At 38.1% G+C, this 18,909-nt stretch overlaps 1 protein-coding gene across 4 annotated transcripts in view; it reads left to right on the top strand.

The window, feature by feature from the left end:
• The window catches only part of tbc1d22b (TBC1 domain family, member 22B), a 355,700-nt gene that overhangs the window by 173,862 nt on the left and 162,929 nt on the right, over positions 1-18,909 (top strand). For all 4 annotated transcript variants that reach the window (XM_041195481.1, XM_041195479.1, XM_041195482.1 and 1 more), the window contains one exon: positions 3,242-3,356. In XM_041195481.1, coding sequence (XP_041051415.1) covers positions 3,242-3,356 — 115 coding nt within the window. The remainder of the gene's footprint in view (positions 1-3,241; positions 3,357-18,909) is intronic.

Below are 18,909 nucleotides of genomic sequence, written 5' to 3' on the forward strand. Positions count from 1 at the left end.
TGATGTAAAAGTTCAATCATGACCTCATTGAATGGCATGATGTGTCGTTTGGCTTACTGCTACTTCTATTTCTTATATTCTTTGAGGTCATGCATTCCAGATTGGCATAACTTGCTTCACTAAAAAATTTTTTTTGTATTAACTGTTTTCTTTGCCAATTTACCTTAAATCTGTGACCTTTGGTTACCCTGCTGCCAATATAAATGATCTTTCCTTATTTACTCCATCAAAACTATTCAAGGTTTTCAACACATCTGTATCAAATTTCCACTTAACCTTCCCTGCCTTGAGGGGAACAATCCCATTTTCTCTCGTCTCCCACATAACTTAGTCTTACATCCCAGTTGTCATTCTAGTAAATCTGCTCTGCACCCTCACTCACGCTTTGACATCCTTCCTCAAGTGTGGAGCCCAGGATTGGGCAGAATTCTCCAGCTGCAAACTAACTGGTATTTCATAAAGGTTTAGCAAAACCTCTTTGCTTTAGTACTCCATGCCTCTACTTATTAATTCAAGGGTCATGTATACCTCTTTAACAGTCTTGTCAACTTGTCCTGTTACTTTCAAAGACATATGTATGTACACCCCCCCAGATCTCTGTGTTCCTGCACCCACTTTATAAACTGGTACAATTTTAATGCCTCCTTTCATTCTTCCTACCACAGTAAATCCCATCATACTCCTCTATGTTAAATTTAATCTGCAACGGGTCAGTTCATTTTTCCGGCAGTACAACAGCAAAATACCGTGGCTGCTGGAAACACGAAATAATAAGAGAAAATACTGGAAATATTCAACATGTCTGGTAGCATCTATGGGGATAGAAACAGAGTTAATCTTTCTGGTCAATTACCTTTCATTAGTTGATCGACCTGAAATGTTAACTAACTTTGTTTCTCTCTCCATAGATGCTGGCTGATCTGCTGAATATCCATCATTTTCTGCTTTTTATTGCTTATTTAACCAGTCAGTCTATCTTAAGTCTGCTACTATTCTCTTGAGTACATTTCTGAGTTTTGTCATCTACACATTTTCAAATTATCCTTTGCCCATGTTGAAACCATTAATATACATCAAATAAAGCAATGGTTCTAACACTCACCCCTGGGGAACATCACTGCACACTTCCCTTCAGTATGTGAAACTACCAATCACCACTACTCTGTTTTCTATCCCTCAGCCAATTTTATAATCATGCCACCAAGGCCCCTTTAATTATTGGGCTTCAACTTATGAGTAAGTCTATCATGTAACATTTTATTAAACTCCTTTAGGAAGTGTTAAGATCTCCATGGTTAATGATAACATTTAAAAAGAGATTTAAATTCTCAGTGATTGATTCAAACAAACAAACTAAAATCAACATCAACTGAACATGACTTAAAAGGCAATTGATGCACCAAACTACAGAAAAGATACTCCCCATTCCATTTACTTCCTAAAACAACTGAAAAGCCCCACACTCCTGCATTCTCTGCAGAATTGTAATCTTTACAGGAGCTACTCCATATTTGCTCCCAAATTTTCACTTCTCCACGTTTTGGTGAATGGTAACATCCAGTGTCTGTCAAAAGTCGTTTTCCTCAGTCTTCTTAGAATCCATGAACCAACTTCTACCAGCAAGGCCCACTCTGGCGACTCCTTTTCCCAATCATGCCAAAGTAAATCTCCACAGGTCTCATCTCTTCAACCAGAGAAAGAGCTCCCATCAGCATTCTGCATGGTGGCTAACAGAAAACAGCCTTTTTCTCAGCTGTTAAAAGCAGCTGTTGTCCCCCTGCTTCTCTCCTCATGACTCACTGTCTATCTAGGGTCTCTAAGTCGATAATTCTGGCAGCAGTAAGGTCAGCTGCCTTTTTCCTTTGTCTCCAGGTGTTAAAAATTGGCACCTTGCTTTCAGTAGGGCCTGACCTGGGCCCCTGTCCCCATGGCAACCAAGTCACATGGGCTTATCACCAGACAGAATTTGTAAGAGGTGACATGCCCCTCTCCATTACTCTTACCTTGAATTAAATAGGGCAGTTTAAAATCTAACCATCTTGTACAATCTTATATTTGTAACAAAAGGTCGAAAACACAACATCAACCACATTACTTTCATCCATCTGGTCTTTCATTTCCTTAAATAACTCAATTAAGCTAGTCAACACAATTTACCTTCAATATATCCATGTTGGTTTTCATTTATTTATCCATCATTTTCTGAATGCCAATTAATTTTGCCTCAAATTAATGACAAAGTTTTCCCACACCGATTTTAGGTGGAACTGTTCTTTAATTGTCAGGTTTATCCCGCTCCTTTTTTTTGAACAGGGATGTAACACTTGCAGTCTTTCAGCACTTTGGCACCACTCCCATATCTAAGAAGGATTGGAAGATTGTGACCAGTGCTTCTGCAATTTACACCCTTACTTCCCTCACCAACCTAAGGATCATTCTGTCTGAGCCAGGTGACTTTCCGACTTCGAGCGCTGCCAAGTTTTTAAGCTCCTTATCTTAGGGTAGAGTTTTACCCTCACCAGTGAGTTTGCAGGCTGGGAGGCCTGTAAAATGCACTAGGTGGCTTTCCTGTCTGCCCCAAACCGTCGGCAATTTTAGAGGGAGTGGTTGAGGCCTTGGCCCACCCTCACACCAACTGAGGTCCTGATTCCCACATAGCCTCAACTTTTCAGCCAGTGAACGGAGTTCAGGGACGGGAAGCCTGGAAAATCACCCTGCTCAGGCCTGGAGCAGGAAAGTGGGGTGCACGTCACTGGCTCCCTTTTCAGATTGGGCAAACCCCCTAGCAACATCTGCACCCCGCCCCCCCCCCCCCCACAAAGCCGGTTCTCCCTCCCACTGGATTTGCCCTCACCCCCATTATCTAACCACTCTAGGCCTCCCCTCCCGCCCCCGTCATGAGACCCACTCTGAGGTGGGAATTCCTCTCAATTGAGGGGGAGAAGCCTTGCCTCCAGCCAATGAACACAATGTTTAACAAAATAGATTTTGTTGAAACTATTAATATGCTATGTATCCACGTCTTAGAAGTATTTAGATGATTGGGACACTTGCTAACTATGTATTCCAAAGAAATTGAGTGGCCATTTTTACTTGAAATCTGAAACTATGTTTGCACTTCTTAGAAAATTATTATATTTAAGTATACTATACAATACATTTTAATTTGTGTAGTTTGTAAAGTTAAGATGTCGGTATGCCAATTGATCTAAAATCTACATTGTTCACTTTTATTTTGCAGATCTTTGAACGAATCCTCTTCATATGGGCTATTCGACATCCAGCGAGTGGTTATGTTCAAGGAATTAATGACCTGGTCACTCCTTTCTTTGTAGTGTTCCTTTCAGAGCATGTGGGTGAGTTTACATAATTTATTCAGACTAACAGCAAGGTTGTAACCCACATAAATAGTGAACAAAATCATCTGAGATACACCAGCTTTTTTTCTGATTATGTAAACCCATACAGCCATATTTCTGTGTAGAAACAAGATGCATAAAGCCAATGGTTAGATACGGCTAGAGTGCTGTGTACAGTTTTGTTCTCCATGTTACAAAAAAGGATATAGAAGCTCTGGAGAACATTAAAAAAAGATTCTCAAGGACCCCAAAACTATCAGGATAAACTTATCAGGAAAGATTGAACAGGCTTGGGCTTTTAAAATTATGAAGAAGCTTGATAGGGTAGATGGTAGAGAATATGTTTCATTTTTGTGGCAGTCCAAAACCAAGGTCATAAATATAGTATAGCCACAAATAAATCCATAAAGAATTCAGAAACTTCTTTACTCAGAGAGTGGCTAGAAAATGGAACTTGCTACTGCATGGAATAGTTGACACGAAAAGAGCCTTTAAAGGGAATCTACCTTAGTACGTGAAGGAGACAGAAAAAGAAATTAGGGTTTGATCAAGTATGGTGAGTCACAGTTAATGTGGAACATAAATACCATCACAGTCAAGTTGGCCCAAATAGCTTATTTTTGCACTGTTTAAAAAAAAAAGTACCCCACTTCTTTAAGGTAAGGCCCTAGCAATGTTTCTGTGTAGCTGGCTGGCATTAGCACAATCTAGTAAGTTTCATCTTTTGAAGGAACTAACTTTCTTGTTAACGCTTACGAAGGGAGAGAAATTTGCTTAAATTTCTCCTGTCTTTGAAAAGAAATTCCTAGTTCCTCAGTTGCTGACCGTAGTTCATTTTTAAAGGGGTTAGGGCTCAGGAAGGTGAGAAGTTTCTGCAAATGGAGCTGCTTATAGTGTCACTGGCTGAGAGACTCTATGAGGACTATACATGCAGGGACTCCTGCAACCCACTCTCTCACTGCTAAAATCTAGAACATTTGTTCTCAAGGTAAGTTCGAAGAAATCCCCTCCGTCAAAACAATATTGCCCTCTTGTATGGGATTGATTTTAATTGTTTGTACATTGTTGGGGGGGTGAATACATATGTAACGCGTGACATCACTTTCTACACCTTGGAAACTAGGGCATCACTGCATCCTTGAAGTAAAATACTGTAGATAGGATACAGGCTTTCTCCAGGAGATGAGGAATTGTGCATGGCACAGCATAGATTATAATCTGGGAGCATTTGGATCACTCAGAGTAATCCTAGGAGAATGACTGAGTTACACCTCTGCAAAGTTAGTTCTGGGAGCTTTCAAGTAAAAAAATGGCTAGTTCAGCTCTACTTGCTTTCTGCATTTTTAGAAAGATATTTTGAAGTGGTCCTCTGTTGAGTACCAAACACGTTTATTGGGCTTTAATCTATTACAAGACTTTTGCAGAAATATATCTTTGTGATTGTCCCCATGCATTTTGGCTTTTTTTATATAGCTTGATGTTTTATTATTTAAAGTTAATAAAATGGATTGATATTTGTGAAGGAAAGACATAGAATTCATTGAGCATAAGAATTTCTCTGCAGTACAGGTTGGTAGCTGGTAGATGCAAAGCTGAGACGTAACAGTGCAACCACTGATAGACTGCACCTGCAACTGACTAGTTTACGTGCACAGTTTCCATTATAAATATGGACATAGGAATTTGTCAAGGGAAAATTTCATACAGATTATGACAGCAGGAAGTAAGATAGGATGTGAACGCAAGCCTAACATCTATGATTTATTATAGATGAAGCCTTTTTTGAGATATATTTTAGAGTATTAAAAGAGTACCCTGTGCAAAATGTTCATCTACATGCTGTGTAATTCATGAGTATGCCTACAAAATGTTCTCTGTGGCCATTGTTGCAGTTCTAAAATAGTTTTTGAAGCAGGTTTTTTCTGACTGTTCCAGGACTCCTGAGACTGGCTGAAACCTCAGCACACAGACAATACATCATCTTTAAGTAAAAGGTAGAATCAAAGGAGCCATGATTGTAATTTAAAATATCTAATTGAAAAGGAGAGAATTCAAAAATGGAAATTTTGTTTTTAGAAAAAAAGTGGAGATTCAAATTAAAATTATTGATCCTACAGCAGTTAGTATAAAATGGAAGAACCATTATCGTAATTATAGCTTGTCAAACTGAACTTGAATTAAACAAAGATTGCTAATTTACCTTAGGGTATTTTTTTTTTCAAGAATATTCAACTTAGTAAAATGTGTTCTGGCTTATGTCTTTATGCTAAAATGAAAAGGAACACAGGACAACAACAATGGCACTAACTTGATCTTTACCGGACATAACAATAATCCTAAAAAAAGTCTACAAAATGCTACCACAGGAAACCCACGTTTAGGTTCATTTCTCAGAAGCAAGCTTCATCACAGATTGTGATTGTTTACAGTAAATAAAGCACATGTTTCTGGAGACAGTGTAGCTAACTTCAAGCTCCTATTCCAACGAGAAAGATAATTCTGGAAATAAACATCACTACTTTTGAGCTCCTTTATCATCGGAAGAAACTTGTGTACGAACTGCTCAATAAGAGAAGAAATTATATTAATCTTGAAAACCAGCTCCTATGAGAAACTCAGAATAAAGATTGGAGGAAAATTTCCCATGAAGCTGATGATAAGCCACAGGCTTTGTTTTTATGTAGTTGTGAAAGAAAAAGATCAGCCTTGAGGTCATTGTGAGCAAACTGTAGGTTACTAAAGAAAACATTCTGAATATTTTGTTAAACCCCAGTAGTCAGTTATTTGTCATATATCTGAGGTTTTAATTTGTAATTTGATGAATATTTGGTGCTGCAAATTTGTTGATTTAAAGGGCCAAACTTTGCTTTTGTATTCTGCATTGTATCCTTGCCAGTCAGAGAAAGACATGTTAAATAGTACCTTTTTTGGTTTAGAATTGAAAATAAATGATCTTCTAACAGAAAAGCAAAAAAACTGCTGGTCAGTCTCTGCTTCTGTAAGATATTAGGCCAGATTTTACTGTCAAAATAACGGTGAACCTAATGGCACCTACTGTTATTTGTGCACAGATTGTACAGCAACTTCAGATAAAGGCTGATTTATGGTTAAATGCAAAAATCTGGGAGTTAATATGAGGTGCACTGACTCTGATGTTAGCTTCACTCAAACAATATATTGCCATCTAACGCTCAATTCAATAATTGAACAATGTGACATTTCTATACTTACACAGTAGAAACAAACAAAACTTGCTACAGAAAATTAGGGCTTGTTCATCTCAGCCTAATACCCTTTTTACATTTGTGATAAATCTCAACTACTGATCAGTTACTTCTGTGGGATCAAAAAATAACTATTGCAAGTGTAGTGTCTTCAGCTTTTAATTGTTATTGATGATTTTAAAAACATTAACTGTTTTTGCTTCTTTTTCATTTCTCTCTCTCTCATACTCATTCTCTCTCTCACTCTCAGACACACACGCACACTTTTCTTTCCCTTTATTTTGCATTTTGTACCAGGTTTGACAATGAATTTAACATTATAACATACTTCCCTGTTCAGTTCCTTTCATCATACACTGCTTCAATCTGATTGGCCATAGAGATGCATTTGCTTGCAATGTTGACACATCCTAGATGCCCTGTCTGAATACCATGACATTTCAACCTCCCACTTACAGCAACTTCCCAGTGTAATGTCTAATGAAAATTTAATGGTGTTGCGAGTGTCTGATTGCACAATACATGTGTTTTATAAGTATAAATTTAAGTTTTAGGAATATATCTTTTAGATTGGGGATTAAAGTGTTAAATGTAAGATAAATGGAAACATCTGATTGAGAAACTGATTAAGTAAGTGCAATTCAAATAGACCTCATGTAATTACAGTTCAAAGTGTTTATTTAATAAGGACAAAATTAGAAGGGAGAAAATATAAACAATCTTTGAGCTTTTGGTAGGGACAGGATGTCTACAGTTATTTCTCTAAGGGATTTAAATTATTTATGTAGTTCCCAGATGAAAGAAGCTAAAAGTAGTTAGTAAACTAGGGAGTCCCTTGGTGGGACTAACAATTCTGGGAGAGAGTGTTGTAAACTCCATTAGAGATATAGCAATTTAGAAAAAGGCAGAGACAATTTCAGCCCACTGAGTCGAGGGAGCAGAAGAGATAAGTGTTAGCAGAATCTCCACCTTAAGCAGAGGAAATACTAACTTTATCTTTCATTGGGCAGAATGCGGGCGGGACCTCAAGTTGAATTTGGAGTTCAGGGAAAAGAGACTGTAAGTTTTGTCTAGCTTGGAGTTAGAGAAAGAAACCTACTATTGAAAACCAGTTAGCTTGGAGAATGCTGTAAAACACAAGTTTGAGCTGAGAAGTCCACAGTTGTGAGGTTTTTGAAGAAAAGTTGGAAGATCGCTTAGCCAAAAGCTGATGGAAGGATCCCCATAAAATTTAATACCTTGGAGAATAGCTGGAACACAGGAGAAATCAAAGTGAATTTCTGAGAGCTGTGACATGCCTTTGAGTTGGTCCCAGGGAAAGTGAATGAACCTACAAAATTTCATAAGATAAGGGACCTTTTGGTGGGGGGTGGTGGGGGAAGGAAAGTAAAATTGGATTTGTAGCACACATAGTTATAAACTATAGTGTTAATTTAGTAGTGTGTGCTTTGTTTAATTTTTTAAATATGCATATGACAAAGTTTGTTTTTGTTTAAAGGTATGAAATCTTGTAGCATTATTTCTTTCAGTTAATTATTGTGTGTGTTTAATTTCACTTCAATGGTCCCTATCAGTATTATAATAATGGGTGCAGGTGTGCATCATTAGTTTACTAGCTACAGCAAATTCTTGTCCAATAAGTTGCTATTTGATGAATTGGTGACACTTGGGAATGTCAGCAGTGTTTAATGTCTTATTAGAAGATTTCCCCTGGGTTCAGTTGGCCAAGGTATCTTTGATAGCTTGGGTGTAAAATTCTTGAAGAATCCATACATGTACTAATTACAGATATTTCTAGGTACACGGCAGAAAACTATGCCACAAATTGATGCAAGATGTGATGACCTTTGACCCTGGAAGCAGTACCATAAGGAAGATTTGTAATTTCTTTTAAGGTGTCAGAAACCTGTAATTGTTTTTAAGAGTATTTGCAAATAATTTTTGTATGAATTGTAAAGGTATCAATCGGATTTTTCTTGAATAATAAGTAATGCTGGTCCATGTGACCTGGCAATCCTTGATCTGGAAGCAGTACCCACAAGAGGGGAGTTAAGACAGAAGCCATGTGGCCAGGCACCAAGGAGAACTATAAGCAGAGGAGCTTGTGGGTGAAGGCACAGATGCAGACACAAAGAGAAAGTAGCCAGAGAAGAAAGAGGAACAGACCAAATTGTGAGGAGAAGAAGCAAATCTCTCTCAGGAGGAGATCAGTTCTTCTGTTTGAGAGAAGAGGAGGCAAGGGCTCTTAGAGGTAATATGCGAGCTAGCTGAAAATGGTCTACAACTTGGAAAGTTGTGTGAACAGCTTGAAGACACTAAGGAGCTGGGCATTTTCCCAAACTGGCCAAACCGTGACTGGGATGTTATTGGTTAGTCAGTTGAAAAGAAATTGTGAAAAGCTACATCAGTAGGACTTGTCATGACCGGAGGGAGAAAGTGTGCCTTACTGATGATATTTGTATGCATGAAACCTGGGGATGAAAGCTGCTGTCAGATAGGACAGTATATTATGGAACTGTGTATCTACTTAATGCCATTTATGTTGAAGTGGAATTCTTCTGGCTGTGTTACATGTATCTTTAAATTGAGTATTTAAAGTGAAATTTATTTTTTCATTTGAAGTAGCATTTGCCTGTTAATTCATGTTTAATGTGCATTTGTTCTGAGCTGTTTTAAAGTAAAAGCTACAGAAAGTGGAATCTTGATGCTTATTTCTTCATTTAGGGGTCGTTTGGTACATGTGGTTATTTTAGCTTATGTTTCCTCCCAAGTGGATCATAGCACACGTCTTAGTGCAAATTTCCTTATGAACTAACCTAGCAAGGGGCACAGTGGCAATTTGTAATTGCTGACCCAAAGAAAACTCATCTTGCACTATTCTAAAAAGTTGTTGATGTGCTTGAATGACTTTCAAGGCGTTAATCACGCTTAGGTGTTGTTAATTGCTGTTGTGGTTAATGATGCTACCTGCACCTTTTAATTAGATTAGTGCCTTAAAATTATTATTTTATTCATTATTTGCTGTAGAAATTGCTTCTGCTGCTTAAGCATCAAGCTTTCATCAGAAGTCAGGTATTTATCTGTCAAATATCATAAATTTGGGAAAAAAACAGAAAAAGGTTTGTTTTAGCACTTGTACTATTGCTAATGATTCAGTTTTAGATCATCTTAGTTAAATTTTGTGTATATTTTGAAAAAAATACTTCTGGTGCTGTTGATGTGGTCATATTCACCTTTTATGTCTTTGACCCCAGCAAAAGCCTTGCTCTTCCATCCTAATTATTCCCCCTGCTGTGACCCCCATCTTTGCTTCCTGAACTCCAAAGAGCACAGACCTGCACTTACTGACACACAGTTATTTGGTCATATATCATCAAATCTGACTAAACTACATTGAGTGCTGTTAGGCCCACTCTGCTCTGTCAAATTGATGCAGTGCTCCAGATTTCACCCTGGAAGGCTGAGATAACCATCACCTTCTCAAGGGCAGTTAGGGATGAGCAATAAATGCTAGCCTAGCCAACAATGTCCACATCCCATGAATGAATAAAAAAGAACATCAAAGACACCTAACCCTTTAATAACCTCTTGCAGCTGTCAATCAAACTGTGAACTTACAGCACCTCCCACCCTCCCCACACTGTGATGATATTAAGTTGTGGAAGCAGTCAAGCAGTAATAATGCTATAGTTATAACACTTATGGTTACGTCAACCAACTGCAATGGAAACTGCAAGCACAGATTTTGTCAACTCTCAGAAAAACCAGCCTCGATGTGTCTTTCATTGTTTAAAGTGTAGGCTATTTAAATAACTTGATAGTTTCACTGTTCCACAGATCTTATCCACCCTTTGTGAGCTTTTATGCCTATTCTGAAAATTTGTACTCTCAAACCATGGGTAAGACCCTCTCACCAGTGAAATTAGGTTCTGCTTGAACTCAGCAGTGAGCTCAAATGGTCCTGCTGAGTTCAAGTTTCCACCATGTGTGAGTCAGCTCTTTCTCCCGTTCCCCTACCAGTGAAAATAGGATCTCTCAGAATCACAGAATTGTTATGGTTAAGGAAGCCCATTGTGTCTGCACCGGCTCTCTGAAAAAGCATTATAACTCAGTGCCATTCTCTTGCCTTTTCCCTGTAACTCTGCATGTTATTTCTATTCAAGTAATGATCAATGCCCTCTTGAATGCCTTGATTGAACTTGCCTCCACCACACTTGCAGGCAGTGTATTCCAGAGCCAAACCATTCACTGTGTGAAAAAGTTTTTTCTCGCATCACATTTGCTTCTTTTGCAAATCACTTTAAATCTGTGCCCTCTCATTCTCGATCCTTTTACGAGACCACTCGCTGTGTGAAAAAGTTTTTTCTCACATCACATTTGCTTCTTTTGTGAATCACTTCAAATCTGTGCTCTCTGGTCCTCAATCCTTTTACGAGCGGGAACAGTTTCTTCCTATCTATTCTGTCCAGCCCTCTCATGTTTTGAATAGCATTATCAAATCTCCTATTAGCCTTTTCATTTCCTTGGAGAACAGTCCCAACTCCTCTAATCCATCTTCATAATTGAAGTTTCTCATCCCTGGAACCATTTTTGTAAATCTCTTCTGCACTGTCTCCAATGCATTCGCATCCTTCCTAAAGTGTCCAAAACTGTACACAGTACTCCAGCTGAAGTCTAATTAGTGCCCCATACAAGTTAAGCATAACCTCCCTGTTTTTGTACTCTATTTCCCTATTAATAAAGCTGAAGGCACTGTATTCTTTATTAACTGCTCTCTTCACCTCACCTGCCACCTCTAATGACTGATGCACATATACGCCCAGGTCCCTCTGCTCACGCACACCCTTCAGAATTGAACCCCTTATTTTATATTATCTCACTATGTTCTTCCTACCAAGATGAATCACCACACATTTCTCTGAATTGAACTTCATCTGCCACCTATCTGCCCATTCCACCAACTTGTCTATGGCCTTTTGAAGTTCTACACTCTCCTCCTCACAGTTTACAATGCTTTCAAGTTTTGTATCATCCGCAAACTTTGAAATTGTCCCTTGCACACCAAGATCTAAATCATTAATATATATCAGGAAAAGCAAGGGTCCCAATACCGACCCCTGGGGAACTCTGGACCTGCTGGGCTGAAACTTACAATCATTTTTGAACAAGGGCAAAATGTTTGCAATTCTGCAGTCCTCTGGCACCTCCCCTGAATCTAGCGAAGACTAAAGGATTGTGACCAATGCCCCTGTAATTTCCACTGTTACTTCCCTCAATATCCTTGGTTGCATCTCATTCGGTCCCAGTGCTGTGTCAACTTTAAGTACCGACAGTTTATCCAATACCTCCTCCTTGTCAATTTTGAGCCCTTCCTCCTCTGTCATCATGACCTGGATAGTATGTGCCTCCTTGTAAAGACACATGCAAAATATTCATTTCACACCTCAGCAGTGTCTCCTGCAGATGAGCCACAGTGACTCCTGCCACCTCTCGACCTCTGAAACCCAGAACTCAAATTTCTGCAGCTGGCAGCACTTCCTGCACATATGGTCATCTTGGTCACTAGTAGTGTTCACGACTTACCACTTATAACATGCATTCCACATGACCGAATGCCATGCCTTAACTTTACTTCCCTTACATTATTTTACTTTGGTTTACGTTACTGGCCCTGACTTCCCCTTATTCCTAATGTTTCTTACTCAAATCCAAATAGCTACTTCTTTAAAAAAAATACGCTTTTCTAACTTACAGCTATTTAAAGACACTACCTAACCTCAGTTTGTTACCAACCAATGAATTTACGGTTTTCCTGTGATATCACGGTTTGATTTTTTTTTCAAACTCAGCTCTAAAGGTGAGATTTACATCCAGGTCCATTTCTGCTCAGCTGCTCCTGTTCCCAACTTAAAATAATTCCCATGTATACCACACTTTTTTGCCCTGTGTACCAAATTCCCACATGAGCCTAATTCGCTACTCACTTGGCCTCCATCTCACTCCGGCATAGTCACCTATCTCCTTGTGCGCCCCTTACTGACTATTTGTTGAAAAGTGGTGCAAGGCTACCAGATCCAGACTCCCAGTACCAGCTAATCAAGGCCGAATTCTCCATCATGGGAAGGCCTTTACCTGCGCTCCTTGCTGATCCTGGATTGCCTGTCTGAAAGAAATACATATGTGATATGTGCCACCACTTAATGTTAAAGTATGTTGATACTGCTAAAAGAAAGCTTTTTTACACTGCAGTGCATCCAGTTATTTAATATTTAGATGATGTGCTTTTGATCAAAAATTCAGTGGTTGTATATTGTCACAAATCCCGGTAGTATCCCGGCTACTTCTCCTGTACTGCAGAGAAAGCAGGTGCTTAAACATGCAAAGGGTGGACTTGATACATAACAGTTGCCCAGTAATTCAAACATGGTTGTGGCTAGTTTATTCCATTGTAATTTGATTAGTTCTTGTCTGGGAATCCCATTCTACAGGGCCCATTGTCCAAGTGATTAGGTTTGGCGGTTCGTCTCCACTCAGCTGAGTACACAAGGTGATTGTCTTGATGTTTTGCTAATGGAGGACAATAATGTGGTTTACTCATATTTCTCCGAGGTCATTGTCTTTGATGGGTTTTGCAGTCATGGGGCCTCCAACTCAATGGGTTGGAATGTGAAAGGTACATTGATGCAAATTGTATAGTCATCTTTGGCTGTGAGCTCAAGTCACTGGAATGTGGTTTATAGTCTCTTAAAACAAATAATCAATTGGAGTTTTTCAGCTAGTGGATTCAGAAATCATTACTTGATGTAAAGCACGTTTTTGTGGAAAGATTTGCTGCTGGATTTGTCCATATGATAGTGACTGTATTTCAAAAGTAATATATTGGGTATAAAGTGCTTTTGAACATCCTGAAGATGTGTCTAGGCACTTCATAAATGCAAATTATTTCTTTACCTGTAAAAACAGACTGGGATATCATACTAGAGAAATACTGTATGTGCAAGCCTCTGTTGTTTACCATCATGGCAAGAACACTGGTTCTTTCTATTGAGGATGAATGACTTTAGTTTATTTTAAGAGCCTTAAAACAATTGACAGTGTTAAAGATTTTAAAAATTAATGATAAAGTTACACAGGCAACTTTTCCTTAACAGTCCATTAATGTGCTGGTTGCTGGACATAATGAACTTCACAATAATAGCACTTTCATTAAAGATCTTGTATGAATTTAATTGTTTTGATTCAGTTATTAGCTTTTCATCTTTTGATATCTTGTAACCATTAGAAGTGCTGATTATATAACTCTTAAGTCAAATTAAAATTTATATAAATGGCATGTGTGTGCTGTGATTTTTCAAATTCATTGTCTTTGATTTTGCAACCTGTTATTTGAACATCTGGTTGCTCTGTGTAGAATTTGGGTAATTGGAAATTGAGAGTTGAATAGGAGTATTAAATGGTCATTATTGTAATGTAGGAAGACAGTCAAGCAATTCTAATTCTGAAAACAAATGGACTATGGTTTCCAAAAATATTTTATACTGAACTCAGTATCTACATTTAAATGGGTTTTCAAGCTTGCCAAAGTAGATCTATATGACTTTTCTGATGAAATATCAAGTATCTTAACCTTTACAGGCTTAAGGACATGACTAAGAACATTATTTGAAATGCAGCCATTTTGGACACTCAGTAATCACGTTTCTGTTCTAACAATGGTCATTCTTGAGAGGTTAATTACTTCATTAAAGAAGTGGATTAATAAGATTCTTGAGTAAGTCTAAAATCTTTCAGTGCAAGAGGCAGCTTTTGACTATTGATCTTATTGATTTGTGCTGTCTTACACGTGTCAATATTCCCCGTGCTATTTTTGTGCATAGAAAGAGGACACTGCTTGGGCCAAACTGATCGATTTTTATTTTGCTGATCTCAGCTCTGTCCTTGTTGGGATCATTAAAGACAATGAGCTTTGTGCATATTCCTGTATCTTTTTTCATTTGAGGGTTGAGTATATTTTACTATCCTTTTCTGAAGATAATTCAAATTCTGTGAGCATCATTGATCTAAGGTTTTCTGTGTTCACTAAGCAAACTGGTTGGAAAGAAAAAAGAAAAGAATTTTCTTTGAATCAATAACTGCAGTTGAAAGATAAAGTTCCAATTTCCTTTGTGCTACTCAGTCTGTAGAGTAGCAAATTGTTTCTGCTGTCCCTTACTTTCAGATTCCACGGCCTTATTCATTTGGCAATAAAAAGCTTACTTTTTTGCTGATTTTAAATGAGTATAAAGAACTGAATTAGATTTAACACATTCATAACTGCCAGTGAAAAATTATAAAAAGTCGCAATATTTTCAAAGGCTTAGAGCAAAGGTCTGCATGGAAACAGTTAATTCAAGCTGCAATTTGAAGATAAGGCTTGAAGGAATTTTTTTTCCATTGGCACAACAAATGCTGGTTTACATTGTGAGTATTGTTTTCTAACTCTACTTAACTTGTGCTTGCTAATGGTTTTTTGGGGAAAAAAGAACTTGTAATTGGTTGAATGCTGAAAGTCAATTGCAGGTTTGAGTAGTGTGAAAAAGATATTCTTAAAATGCAAAGGGGTTTGCAAAATGTAATTAGATGGATTGATGTAATCAGGTCAAACCATTTTCCCATGTAACTCATTCTATTTAGTTTTAAGAGCAATCATTTCTTTCAGCCTGTTGGCAATGGAAGCTTTTTTGGCTCCTGTTTCAAAGAAGTCGATAAGCAATGTAATGGCTCAGATATTAATTGTGACGACATTTGACTGGAAGTAGCACCATAAGGAAGATTTGTAATTTCTTTGAAATGCCTGTGGTATCTTTAATTGTTTATAAAACATGTTTGAGAAGAACTTTTAAGAGTTTGCATCAACTAATTTTCTTGGATAATAAGAAATATTGATCTATGTGACCTGGCAACCTTTGACCTGGAAGCAATACCAACAAAAAGGAAGTTAAGACCAAAAGCAATGTGGCCAGACCCAAAGGATAGCTGCAACAGGAGAGCTGGAGGCATACAGATGCTTACACAAACAGAAAGCAGTGGGAGAAAGAGGAACATGCAATTCTTGTGAGGAGAAGCAAATCTTTCTAAAACCAGGAAAGTTGTGTGAATAGCTTGGAGATACAAAAGAGCTGGGTGTTTTCTCAGAAGTGGCCAAACTGTGAACCAGGGTGTTATTGTTTGGCTAGTTGAAAAGGGACTCTGGAAAGCTACAGGACTGTTGTGACCCAAGGAAGAGAGGGTTGGTAGAAGTCTGCCTTGCTGATGATAATCATGCCTATGAAACTCTTGAGGGGAAAGCTGCTGTCAGACAGGATTTCTGACCTACCCTGCATGAATAAAGAACACCATATTGTGGAACTGTGTAGCTACGTAGTGCCACGTGTCTGTGTGGGGTGATTTTGGTATCAACTATTTAAAGTGAAATTTACCTTTTTATTTGAATAGAATTTTCCTGGTAATTCACATTTAGTTTACATTGATTCTGAATTGTTTTAAAGTGGAAGTTACAAAAGTGAAATCTGGTTGGTAATTCTTTCATTTGTGGGTCATTCAGTAAATTTGATTATCCCCCCACTGGGATCATCATAATGGAAAGTGATTCAATTACAGTAATATGAAACATGAACCATATTAGAGAATGGTTGACCACCATATTTTCTTTATTCATTCATGGCATGTGGGTGTCGCTAGTTGTTGCCTTTCCCTAATTGCCCTTGAGAAGATGTTTGTGAGCTGCCTCCTTGAACCACTGCAGTCCATCTGGTGCAGGTACACCCACAGTACTTCTGGGAAAAGAGTTCCAGGATTTTGATGAGATCTCAGTCTTAATGCACACATAACAGTGGCAGTTGTGACTTTACTGGACTTGTTTAGGACTTTGTTAAAGATACTACCTTGTAATTGTACAGTAGAGATTTAGGCAGACTGTGTCAATGTGGAGGGCAGAAACTTGAGTACCAAGAAGGGGATAAAGTGAAGTTGCCCATTGTCTCTCTGGTATCAAACATGTATTTGTGGGCATGCTTAGTCAAGGGGAGCATGGGAAGAAAATGAAAAAAAGCCTCTAAAATATATACATATAAATAAAAGATTTGGATTGAGATGTCAGGATAGCTGTGTCATCGTAATAAAATTATTCATAGTGATTGTTACATTTACAGTAGTGTGTAATGTTATTATTCTCTGGCTACGTAGCTCTGATTTTATAGGTTTTTGTAGATTTTTTGTTTTTGTAGATCTTTTGTAGATGGCTTTGTAGATCTCAAGAACCTCTTTATAGGAAGAATGAAAGACTTGAATTTTATCGATTGCATGCTTGGTGTAGTTATGCACCATCCCAATCAAAGTACATAAAAGTTGGAGCCAATCTGACTAAGGAAGGTGTAAATGTTAGTCGAGAAACAACTCCATGGAAAGACCTTGAGATTTAAAATGTAATGCTAAATTAGCCCCCTAACCACTAACAGAAAGAATGTTGGAATACATTCTCATCAATCTCTAGTTGCTAGAGTCAGTGATTTATGGATTTCAGTGTCTAATCTGTTAAGGGATTGATCCTGTGAAATTATATGGTTGAATGTGTTGCTTTCTTCTATTATCCTGTAAGCCTATGTATGTTAGCTGTTGAATTGATTGCCTAATAGTAGTAGAATAATGGAGTGTCTGTAAATAGTTAGCTTGCAGGATTGTACCTGTGCACGAAGTGCATTTTTTTTCCACTGTATGCTCATAGAATTAGGAAACCCAGTGTAAATTTCATTAAAAATCCTCTAAATTCTACTTTTATGCAATACATGAGTCACGTATACTTTTCATACTTGTAAAAGAGCTCAGAACAAAATGTACTCCACATAAAATGTAAACATTTATGATCATTTGGGAACATCGATTCAGATCTTTGATACAGACTGCTCAAACAAAGGCCTGATGGGCTGAATGACTAAATGTGTTCTGTTATTCGAAGATTCTACTAAATAGCTGAGAAATATGAGCTTTGGAAAATTACGTCATCAAGTTTGAAATTAGCCGATTAACCAATGAAGCAGCAGTAATACAGATTTTGTTGTTGGCCATCTAAAAATGCCTCGTCCCAACAACAATAGCCCTTTGTTATGGATAGGAAGAGGTTTATTTTCGAACAGCCCTGATTTCTCCACTCACTACCCATCCAGAAATGGAAAGGTGTTTTTGATTTCCCCCTTTTATAAGTGTTCTTCAAAAGTATTTCCCCAATTCTTCAGTTTTGAAGTGATCCAAGCCTCTATCAATAGCCCCACAGCAAACTGGAGATAAAGTAAAATCAAAGGGTTAGTTTATTTCACACACACTCAAAAGTGCAGAAAGGGGGCCTGCCCCTTGTGGTATTCACACAATAGTAGAGAGATAAGGGGAAGAAAGAGGTTCAGTTCAAAGACCAGAAACAAAAGAAAAGGATTATGGTTTCACATGAGCCCAGAGTTCAGAATTAAAAAGTCCAATGGTGTATTCCTTCAGAGGTTAGCGGGCTGAAATTGTTGCAGGGTGATCCATTTTTCCAGAAGTGATGACTTCCATGTATAGATGAATTAGTCTTGTAGGCACAGATACAGAAGTTCAAATATTTCAGTAGAACACAGTGTAGATGAGGGCCAGGCAATTTAAACCTAGGCAGAGCTCTTTCAATTGCTGTCTGTTAGGTGGTAAATGGTAGACAACGGCAGTCTGCTATCCTGCTATGCTTCTCTTCTAAGCCTAAACAGTGACTGAAAATAGAACCCAAAAGTTGTATAATTAAAGCAATTCAAACAACTCAAGTCTCAGTCATGTGACAGGGTGGTTTTGGGTCAAGCTATTTGGCTAACGAGACTCTCTTGTTAAAACCCATTGTGTTTTGAGCAGGTAACTGCCAAGCCATTAACACAATGTTGGAGATGAGGCGTCCTAATAGCCCTGCTTTTGTCCAGCGCTGGCTGGTGCAGACGCCTCATCTACTACCCCTTGGTGTTGACTTGGCTGGAATGTTAATACAATGCAAGAAGTGTTACATTCCAGGAGTTTGATGAGTTAGCCTTTGTCCATTTTTAAACTGCTCAGGAACTTCCAGAACTACCATCATGTGCTCAGCTATGGCCACTTTATCAGTCCAGCCATTTGTCCATTTTAAATAAAGTAATAAGCTTATAAAATAGCCAGCATGAAAGTGATATATATTTTTTCCTGCCTGCCTTCTGATAATGACATCTTGTACTTCAAGATGCCATTTGTTAGAAACAGAATCAGTCTTGATGATCGCTTGTTATCATCTCCAACGAGGGGAA

This window comes from Carcharodon carcharias, chromosome 9, assembly GCF_017639515.1.
Source record: "Carcharodon carcharias isolate sCarCar2 chromosome 9, sCarCar2.pri, whole genome shotgun sequence".
In the NCBI taxonomy this organism is placed as follows: domain Eukaryota; kingdom Metazoa; phylum Chordata; class Chondrichthyes; order Lamniformes; family Lamnidae; genus Carcharodon; species Carcharodon carcharias.